Source organism: Malus domestica, chromosome 01 (assembly GCF_042453785.1).
Source record: "Malus domestica chromosome 01, GDT2T_hap1".
Lineage (NCBI taxonomy): Eukaryota > Viridiplantae > Streptophyta > Magnoliopsida > Rosales > Rosaceae > Malus > Malus domestica.
Genome location: NC_091661.1, coordinates 27,059,078 through 27,070,262, shown reverse-complemented (window position 1 = coordinate 27,070,262; position 11,185 = coordinate 27,059,078). Strand labels below are relative to the sequence as shown.

General features: G+C 40.6%; 2 protein-coding genes across 2 annotated transcripts; both read right to left on the bottom strand.

Moving 5' to 3' along the window:
• Window positions 1–3,074: 3,074 nt before the first annotated feature.
• Window positions 3,075–8,098, bottom strand: LOC103401711 (transcription elongation factor TFIIS-like). Its single transcript, XM_008340432.4, has 3 exons — window positions 7,876–8,098; window positions 4,852–6,506; window positions 3,075–4,342 (listed from the first exon to the last, which is right to left on the bottom strand). Exons 2-3 carry the CDS (start codon window positions 5,005–5,007, stop codon window positions 3,359–3,361), a joined length of 1,140 nt encoding a protein of 379 aa, XP_008338654.2. The 5' UTR covers window positions 5,008–6,506; window positions 7,876–8,098; the 3' UTR covers window positions 3,075–3,358.
• Window positions 8,099–8,532: 434 nt separating this feature from the next.
• On the bottom strand, window positions 8,533–11,185 carry LOC103450765 (rhodanese-like domain-containing protein 7). Its single transcript, XM_008390143.4, has 5 exons — window positions 10,635–11,185; window positions 10,016–10,267; window positions 9,817–9,915; window positions 9,208–9,501; window positions 8,533–9,085 (listed from the first exon to the last, which is right to left on the bottom strand). Exons 1-5 carry the CDS (start codon window positions 10,995–10,997, stop codon window positions 8,720–8,722), a joined length of 1,374 nt encoding a protein of 457 aa, XP_008388365.2. The 5' UTR covers window positions 10,998–11,185; the 3' UTR covers window positions 8,533–8,719.

The following is an 11,185-nucleotide window of genomic DNA, read 5'->3' as shown; positions in this document are numbered from 1 at the left end:
ACACTAACAAAGTTTAGACACATAAATTTTGAAGGTCTAGCTATCATATTATTACCCACAAGGGTAAAGGAACAGTACCACTGCTGGATAATTGGAAAGTCCCGGTGTGTCAACCTCTGTGCTTCGTGGCAAGGTGGACTAGCAAACATGCCCAACCTTTACTCACATTCGAGAAAACACTCCCAACAAGATTGCTTGCTCCAAAATCGAAGAGGCACCGCCCTCCGAATCTCGAGAGCCAGACTCCCAACATGATTACTTTCTCAAAAATCGAAGAGAGTGTAAAGGAACAGTACCACTGCTGGATAATTGGAAAGTCCCTATGTGTCAACCTCTGTGCTTCGTGGCAAGGTAAACTAGCAAACATGCCCAACCTTTACTCACATTCGAGAAAACACCCCCAACAAGATTGCTTGCTCCAAAATCGAAGAGGCACCGCCCTCCGAATCTCGAGAGCCAGACTCCTAACATGATTACTTTCTCAAAAATCGAAGAGATGGTAAAGGAACAGTACCACTGCTGGATAATTGGAAATTCCCTGTGTGTCAACCTCTGTGCTTCGTGGCAAGGTAGACTAGCAAACATGCCTAACCTTTACTCACATTCGAGAAAACACTCCCAACAAGATTGCTTGCTCCAAAATCGAATAGGCACCGCCCTTCGAATCTCAAGAGCCAGACTTCCAACATGATTACTTTCTCAAAAATCGAAGACACCGTTCTCCGAATCTCGAGAACCAGACCCCCAGCAAGATTGCTTTCTCAAAAAACGAAGAGGCATCGTTCTCCGAATCTCGAGAGCCAGATCCCCGACAGGATTGCTTGTTCGAAAACTGAAGAGGCACCACTTTCCCAACTTCAAGAGCTGGATCTCCTTGGATAAAACTTGTCTATAATCTTCACACGCAACATCAGCTTTCCAGATACCACAGACCACTTTTTCAAAGTGCTCTGACAGAGTTAAAACTTGTGAAGCTGGCAGCTCCCACTACCGTGCTATGACCAAGCAGGGTAAAGGAATAGCATTATTACTTAATGTTAGGGAGACTCCTATATATGTCGACCTTCATCCCCAACGGACAGGCAGACCTGTAAAAATGCTCAACCCTTCCTCTTATCTGAGAGGGCACTCCCAACGAAGCCTTTCGAAATATTCAGCTTTCTTTCCCCCCGATTATACCTCTGTAAACAAGCTATACTAGAGCAAGAATATCTCATATCATCAGGGTTAAAAGCAAGAGTATCCCATATCATGCTTTTTCCCTGTCTTTTCCCTTTGCCTTGTTCTTACCTGCAAGACAATGAGAAAGAGAGCAATCAGTCAGCACTTGGAATCAAGCTTCCAGCCATGAACTGACTGCCTGGAACCCCTTACCTGATTACTTACCTGGCATTGCTCTCGAGTACTCATCTTCAACATCTTATGCTTCCATGGAAGATACCGCATCTGCCTGAGGAACAGATAGGGCAAGTGAGAAGGATACAAGGAAGCATGTGGAGACAAGCGTAACAGCACACGTGCCGATACATCCACTACTCTGTCAAAAGCAAAAGTATCCCATATCAGCAGGGTCGAACGTACTCTAGATTTGATGGACTTGTTTTGACCCTCAAATTCTTCAGTCGGCCTTATACTCTGGAGGAAACCAGAAAACCCTCCAGCCCAGTTCAAGAATAAGCCTGTGGAAAGTTACTTCTTCAAAAGCAAAAGTATCCCATATCATCTTTTCTCATTTTTCTTCTCTTTATCCTTCATGCTGCCTGCAAGATAGGGAGAATGTGAACAATCAGTCGGAGCTCTGATTGCTTACCTTTTCTGTCACCTCTTTCAGCAGATCCCCTAGCTCGGCGACTTGGGGGACTCCTACTACATGGTTTGTATCGCGTTTGACCAAGCCTGAAACTACAAGTAAGCTTCAAGTGACATTGATACATTACCTTGTGCATCTCCACCAGTTACAGATACCACCCCTGGATGGAGGAAGAGTACTTCCAGAGAAGATGCCACATCTACCTATGAGACAGATAAGGAAAGTCAAGACGATACCACACTCCGGTACTTAGAAGTTTCGTGGTTACGAGATCATTCTCCCACAATATTTCCTAATGTCATTTGTACTATATCATTCACTTGTACTCACTAAAGGAGAGCTTGAACATATGTACTTGTGTAAACCCTTCACAATTAATGAGAACTCCTCTATTCCGTGGACGTAGCCAATCTGGGTGAACCACGTACATCTTGTGTTTGTTTTCCTATCTCTATCCATTTATATACTTATCCACACTAATGACCGAAGCAATCTAGCGAAAATCACAAAAAGTGACCGTTTTCGCTACCTAGGATCTATCTTGTAAGAGAACGGAGAATTAGATGGAGATCTCAACCATAGAATACAAGCTGGATGGATGAAGTGTAAGAGTGCATCCAGCGTGTTGTGTGACCGTCGTAGGCCACTGAAGCTCAAGGGAAAATTTTATAGGACGGCAATAAGGCCGGCGATGCTGTATGGCACAGAATGTTGGGCGGTGAAGCATCAACACGTACACAAAATGGGTGTAGCGGAGATGAGGATGCTTCGTGGGATGTATGGGCACACGAGAAATGATAAGATTGGGAATGAGGATATCTGAGGTAAAGTAGGAGTAGCCAAAATTGAAGGAAATATGAGAGAAAATCGGTTCCGGTGGTTTGGACATGTGCAAAGAAGGCCTACTGACGCTCCGGTTCGAAAATGTAACTACGGGACAGAGGTTCAGGGCCGAAGGGGTGAAGACCTAGGAAAACTTTGGAAGAGACCCTAAGAAAAGACTTGAGTACTTGGATCTAACGGAGGACATGACACAAAACCGAGCGCAATGGCGTTCTAGGATTCATATAGCCGACCCCACTTAGTGGGAAAAGGCTTTGTTGTTGTTGTAATAAACTAAAAAGAATCACGGGACACAAACAAGAAAAGTGCAGAAAGAGAAAACGAGAGTGGAACTCTAAAGATTGAAACTAACCTCCTCTGGTAACTCACAACAAAAACAACACAACACAACCTGAAACACCATCCCTAGCCGGGAATATCATTCACAATAACACAGCAATATGAAATTATTAATCATCGGTGAAACGAAATAAAAGAGTCGACTCAATAAAAAGCAAACAAATTAAGCCTAACAACCCTAGAAGAAGAAAACATGATCAACCAAAGAATTCTATATGCTACAAGATTCTGAACCGGATCCATCCGTCCGACTAGTTCCCATTCGTCCAACTGCCCTAATCCGACAACCACGGTACAAACTGCTCGTTTTATGACTCTTATGACGTCGAAACGGCAATAAAATGTCCATGGCTCCTACAAGAATCCCTAACAGAACTTCCAACGATTATTGCAGTTTACACATGTTACATACGTTGTCATAGGTTCATCCGCACTCCGGGTCTGCATTTGGTAGTAAGTGGTCTTGCGCTGTCCACATCGACCGCATTTGAATTGATCGGTTGTGGCTTTTGGTGCACCTCCACGCTCGCACTCAAACAATGCTTTTTGTTCAAGCTTTTGGTTCTCCTCTTGCCTCTGATCACTTGCCATTTCCGCTGTTGACAGGTCCACGAGCCTCTCTGCCTCGATATGTCCAAGCAGAACTTTTCTGCGGAAATCTGGATTCTTTTGGTCCTTCAGGTTGAAAATCAAAGATCGATACTTAGCCTTCTGGGAGCCGGTGGAACCACCCCAGTTCTCAAACAGCACAGATTCCACAGTGACAGCAACTCGAATAGGATCAGCTGCATTCACCTCATCCACAAACCTTTCATCACCCTCCTCAGAAACCTTGGACAAAGCCTCATGCAGCAGTACCCTCACTTTGTCCCGAGCTGTATCATTACACTTAATCATAGAGGTTAACTTTGGGGGACCAGAAGAGTTCAGTGCTGGTTTCTTCACGTCTTTGGCTACCTTTTCATCCTTCACATTCTCCACTGAAGCAGCTTTCTCAGTCTTGACAGGATTAACATTTTGAACCTTTCTTTCTGCTTTGACAGTTCCGGAACTATAAGCTTTCTCAGAGCTTGGTTTGACATCACGATCAACCTTCTTAACCTCAACAGGTTCAGCCTTGGAAACCTTCTCAACCTTCACAGCAGATGTCTTCTGAACCTTCTCAGGCCTGGGGCTGTCGGCACGTGGAGAATCACGTTTTAGAGAGTCTATTCTTTCCAAGTTTCCATTTTTCACATTTTTCCCTACCTCGCTCATAACAATCTCTTTCCATTTCTCCAAAAGGCCTGAAGCAACCGATTGTATTTTTTTTCTAGGATGTTTTGTGAGATGTCGAAGACGCTTTCCAACCTGAAAAATTACATATCAAACGTCAGAAGAACAAGCTTCAAATCCAATTTGATGCCTTTCCAACCATGCACCATAGCAAAAGATATAGACAATGCAGCATTTTCGGGGCCTAAACAGACAAGTGCCTGGGGCGGGACATCAAGATACAGAACTTCAATTCAATCCTAAATGCAGATATAATCTACGTCTCTAAGAACTGAAACTGCATACCATCGTTTCGGAAACAGTTGAATCCATATAAGATAAAATACCAATATGATATCTCAAATTAGGGCAAATAATTTCTGATTTATGAATGATAAGTTCAAATTGTTATAGTCTACCAAATTTCTTAAAAAAATAAAAATAAAAAATAAAAAATAAAAACTTTCAGATCAGATACTGATTCATGTTATCTAGATGTGAGTAATTGAATTAACAGTGAAGAATAAAATCAAAACAATAATTTGACCTGAAAAATGAAACCTAAATTCAAATTAAATTGGGGGAAAAAAGAAAAAGGAACATACTTGGGTTGAGACGAGGATTTGATGAGTGACGGGAAAATTATTGAGCTGCTCGAAGGCCTCAAGGCATTCGCTTTCCTCGGCTCCTCCGTCGCAAGATGTGGCGGCGTCCGCCGATTTCTTCACGGCGTCGAACAGCTCCAGAAGATCCTTCTCCATCGCCCCCAATTCGCAATTCTTCCTCCAAATTGAATTCCAAAATCCACCCTTTGATAAGTGAATCGAAGGGGAAAAAACCCAGAAAACCTAGAAATCGAATCGACGGGGAGGAGTGAGAAACTTAGATAGAGAGAGAGAGAGAGAGAGAGAGAGAGGGAGAGAGGTCGTTGGGACTGTCGAAAGTCCTTTATTTCGCTTACGATAAAATTTCCTCTTCTGTTTCGAGAGGCGACGCAAACGTTTAGACTAAATCCTACTGTGATCGGGAGATCAACGGCCCATGTTGTGGCACGTGTGCTTTAGGGTTCGGTTTTTCTGTTTGTTACCATTTCTCTTACTTTTGCTACGCGCCTTCTTGAGTACCACACCTACCACCAAAACCTAAAATTAGAAAAAGAACAGGAATCCACAGATTTAGTTCGTTACTTTCGCACGCTTTTGCCTTTTCCTTTTTATTTTAAATTTTTTTTTTATCAAACAACAAATTTCGTCAGATTAAATGTTAGATTAGTTCTTAACAGGATTTGAACTCACGGCATCATACAAAAACTCAACACATTTTCACTACTGTAGTAAATGACCACTTGTATAACGAACTTTGGTAAAGAATGACTTAGCCTCACAATAAACTCGTAGTTCATATTCACTTTTAACGAAAATCAAATATAAAACTTCTAAATTAAATAAATAAATTAGCTTATCCAAGCCAGGTACCCAAATACAAAAATATTGCACGAGAGTCACTTTAACTTTCCTGCTGCACTTCTCTCTTTATTTATGTCTCTTGATTTTTCTTTATTCAATCCAAATGATAGACAAAAGAGAAGAGGTGTGAGAATCACTTCTTATTGCATGAGTGTCGTTCTATATACAAATTAGATTTTAGAAACTCCCAAATTTCGACAGAAAAAGCTATTAAGAAGTGATTTCTCTTCAACTTCAAATCACTTTCGGACACGAAAATAAACGATTTTCCTTGAAATGCAAATCATTTTTAACTCGATTAAAATAAAAAAAAGAAAAGTTTTCATACACACGTCAGACTGTAATTTGTATCTGTAGAAGGAATGGCTAAAGAACGGCTTGCTCATTTACATAACGTGTGAATTTCATATGCTTATTTATTTTCAACAGGGTTAGGAGATCACATTCACATGCCAAACAAAACACAGCTAAAAAGAAAGTAAATAGCAAGAATGCACATACAAAGACGCTATCATTAGTAAAATAATGCACAGAAAGGCCTTCGCATGTAATTAACGATGATCAACACGTAATTAACAACGATCAACATGTAATAAACGACGATCAAGGGTACGAAAGTACAAGATTATTTGCATAAACTCTTCAACTGTAGTCTCATCAAAACATGATGTCCCATGGTTATATCAGTCCACAAAACAGAAACCCAAAAGTTTTACCAGAATGTTCGATTCCCTTCCTCACTTAGCTTCGGGCTCCGGCTTCTCAATAAACGTCTTCCTAATCCAATCAAATGGCTGCAAATAGAATCATAAACTATTAGACTTAATTGTTCGGTTAATAACTTACCAGAGCTCGGAGAAGTTCACGAAACTACCGACGGGTTGAAATTAAAGAAAATTAACAACGATAACAAGATAAATTGCATCTTGTGCACCAAAATGTAGATGGATTTCATCCAAGCATAAATCTCAAAAGCATCTGCCAACACAAGTCCAGCAAAATGGCGCTACGAGAGCTAATGATTTTAATTCTTTACTTTCACACGATTATAATCATCCGCTAATGATTTCAATTCCTTCACTTTTCATCCAAAACCTTTTCTTTTTTTTAAATTCTCACACATAGCAAATGAAAACAAATCTCCAGATGTGGTACTCGGTATCTTTTCAGCTGAAAACAGTTTTCGCGTGATTTCGAAATTTTTAAACCGATCAAAGTTTCAGCAACAAGCAGACAACTCAATCAGAAAACACATTCATCGGATTTTTTTTTTTTTTTTTATCAGGCACATACATCAGAATGTGAATCCATGGAAATCAGCTGTAGTTATCAACAATTAAAAGCAACAACACAGAAATACAGAAAAATATACAGTCCAATCCTTCGTTTTCATGCAAATGGATTCATCATCCACAAGGTTTTAGAAGGCGCTAGTCGGCGGCTAGGCAGTTTTTTTTATAATTTTAATTAAATTTCTTCTATACATAAATTGTACAATTGAATAACATATAGATAAAGTATTAGAACATATATTTTTTTTTGTCAATCGATAGATTTTGTTATATTAGATATTAAATTAACTACCAACGACGGAGTTTAAACCCAAACAATCATGCAAAGGCTTAACACTGCCACCATTGTGGTAAAATGCCACTTACATATTGAAAACATTGATTCAAGTATTGAACAACACACTTTATTGAAAAAATAAAAGGAAAACTAGTGATAAAAATTTAAAAACTTTAAATTTTAACTAAAATAAAAAGTAAAATAATTAACTTTTTAGTATAAAAATATAATTTTTTTATTAAAATAAATAGTATAGAAGATTTTCGTTAAAATTTCATAATAAATTAGACTTGCAACCTAGGATCTACGTGGACTAGGCATGCGCCGATTTATTTTTTATTTTTTTTCTTCTCAAACGTTTCAAACGGATGACCAGTCGCCTAGCACCTAAATTGGCACTAATCGAAAATTTTTAGATCAATGATCATCCGCAATCTTAATGCTACAATTCTTTAAATAAAACATGGATTTCTAATAACCTTTGATCAAATTTGCACACGTGAAATGAATTATTTGATTTAAAAAAGAAGACAAAGGGCGCGATCAAACAGAGGGCATGGAAAATCGAAGTGACAGTGATGGGGATTTACAGACCTGGACGAGCCAAAGCGCACCGGTGAAGGCGGCAACGCCCCACCCGACGGCGGCTTGGAGATCGGTAGTATGGGGACGAAGCCTTGGCTTCACGAACTTGAACATACTTAATTCACCTGCCATTTGCTCCGACTTTCTGTATTCTCAGCCCTAACCCTCTCAAAGTCACACAAATTAAATGAGCGAAATCTTTGTTTCTCATGTCACTGCTAGAATGTTCCCTACACAATAAAGCTAGAACCTTCCGGTGCGGTCGGTATCACTTGATCATCAATCGTTCACCGTTGGATTGTTCTGATGGTTGTGGGACCCAGAAATCATCTCAATTAATAAACGTCTCTTTATTTCTTTTTCTTTTTCTTTTTTAATCATTTTGTTTTGTTTTTCCAGTATTTGAATTGACCGTGTAAAATTCTGTTTCGAATGCGACTCTCATGGGCCAAAACTACGAAGAGCGACATGGAGTTGGGCCTATAAAACAAACATCTCAAATTGATCACATGACGAGTGTGTAACAGCGTCATATGAATTTAGCTAAGTTCACTAGAGCAATGCATCTCGTAGGCACTCAAATTCGTGTCTGTCTCATCTGCACTCAAGTTTGTGTCTAGTAAGCGAAAAGTTGCAAGTTCGACTTTCATTAGAAGCTGCACCCCCTTACCCAAGAACTTATCCTCTAAACCGCATTCGAAACGAAGAATCAAGAAAACCAGCTACATGTGGGAGTTTGCAACATTTCAGTTGCTAGACTCTTAACAAAAAAAAACATCTCACGCCTGATTTATCATTCAACATGTCCATGTCGATTTTCGAAACATTCTTTTCTTCTTCCCTACGTCTCTATTTAAACTGAATTTGAAAGTTGAGTAGCGTTCTGCTTGATACTATCCGGTTTGCGTCCCTTGTCCGGACCACCAATGATCCCCCATGTCTCAAACTGCCTTTGTCGAGCTCGTGCCCTCTCCTTCTCTTCATCAGATTTTGACGAGAAACAGTACGGACAAGTAACTCCGTATTCCCACTGAGGAGACTCCATATCTGCATCGCTGACTGGTTGCTTACACCCATAGCATAACTTGTGAGTTCCCTGTGCTAAGCCATGCTCAACTGAGACCCTCTTGTCAAAGACGAAGCACTCTCCCTCCCACAGGCTCTCTGTCGGCGGAACTTCCTCAAGATACTTCAGAATTCCACCTTCTAGATGATAGACCTGAGAAACACAGATGGTCCAAATCAAACTATCAGCCAAGTTCGTTTTAACCTTCACAAACTAATCCATTCCTACAGATAAGATTTGTGGCATAAAATAAATACAACTTGAAAGATATTCACCTCTTCGAAGCCTTTGCTGAGGAGGAAACTTGAAGCTTTCTCACATCTAATGCCCCCAGTACAGTACATGGCAACCTTCGGAGGTGTTTTTGGTTTTGATGTATCCAGCTGATTGTTGGGGATTCCATTTGGACTCTTGACTTGCACCTCAGGATCACCATTCTCAGGTTCAGAAGGTTGAAACTGATCGTCTACCCAAGATGGGAACTCCCGGAATGCTTTAGTACTTGGATCAACTGCTCCTTTGAACTTCCCTATTCTAGTTTCATAATTATTCCGCACATCAATAACTACCTGGATATATGCATGTGTTAGGACTGCAATTAAATGCCATCATTCATCAAAACTTCATAAAAACACAGTAAATTCTATATACACAGTATCAAGCTGTTAAAAACATGATTTTTCCAGAATTAAAAAAGAGTCATGAAGGTCAACTTTTCTAATGCACTTGGTAGCGTTGGAAATTATACTGCTTAGTTTGCTTTAGACTACTCATAAATCAAAATAACTGAACTTAAAAACAAAAGGACAGAGTACATTCTGCATATTGGTTACAGCTCAGTGACACACGTATAAAGAAACCAGTGTAAGAAAGAAAGTACTCACCGTATCTGGATCGCTAATTAATGTATTCCAATCCCGTGGACTCACATACTTTCCGACCTTTTCAATTGGCGATACATCAGGCATTCCAAGACTAACAATCTGATTAAACATGTGCAATGAGAAAATCAGAACCACCTCACAACTGATAACAACAAAATATACACCTAAGTTCACGATCAAGTTGTGTTATAACCCGTACCTCCTTCTTCAACTTGACCCTCACATGATCCCATCTGAAGGGCGCGTCTTCCCCTGCTGCCAGAGGAGAACTACTAGTGTGTCCATGATGGATGGCTTCATCCTCTGGACTCACAGGTGACTCCAATCTTCTTAGTCCCTCAAGGCGGTTATCACTCTGGATGAACTCAAGAACTTTCTCCACCGATTCTCTTGTCCCACAAATGCTCCCGTTTATCCCTTCCGGTGCAAGTATGATACCGCCTGAAACACGCTGGACATGATCAGCTTAGTAAGGTACGAACTACACAGTACATAAGCTCAGGGAGGGTAAAACAAATTCTAATCAGTAAAAATGAAGGCCTTTGAGAATTGCTAAGCACAAATTAAGAATTTAGACAATAAACTGACAGCAAAAACAGAACTTTATCAAATTATCATTTGCTAATTAGCCAACAAAATTAAGATCGACATTTTCTAATCCAACAAAGCTTTAATCCCCAATATTCCATCGATGCATAAAGATTTGAAAATTACTTCCATTGCAGAAATTACCACAATTTATTTAAAATTTCATGGAAATTAACCATTAACAAACTAAAAATTAAAGAAATACAGAAATGCTGATGAAATGCGGGTACCAGTTCTTCGCAGAGCTGCTTCAATGGTTGCCGCAGGCGCGCATGGTCAGGAAAATCAGCGAACTTGTAGAAGGAGACCACCACGAGAATCTGCGAATCCGAGTTATCCGAGTCGGGTGAGCTCGGAATCGGGACCGGACTGGTGGGCCCGGAGAAGCACCTGGAAAGCGTCATGCTTTGAGGGACGCCGCGAGAATCGGAGACCGGAATCCTACTGGGGTTGAAGAACGGCTGAGGAGGTCGATTGGAGGGCGGCGAAATTGAAGAAGCGTGGTGGAATCTAGGGTTAGGACTCACGGAGTGCAGTGGAGGTGACGATAGCATCCTCAGCGACAGTGATGGAGGTGACCTCCACCTTAGCATAAAGTGGGCTGCTGGAGGTAGGGTTCACGTACGGCGCTGCGTTCGTTGGGTTTCTGCATTGCTCTCGATGTGTGAATTTACAATCGTGTCCGTGGTATTAGGGGGACCACGTGGTGGGTGTACAGTGGGTTAGATGAGTGGCTTTATCCTGCGAATTCTTCATAAAAATTTGTCTTCCACTATTTCGA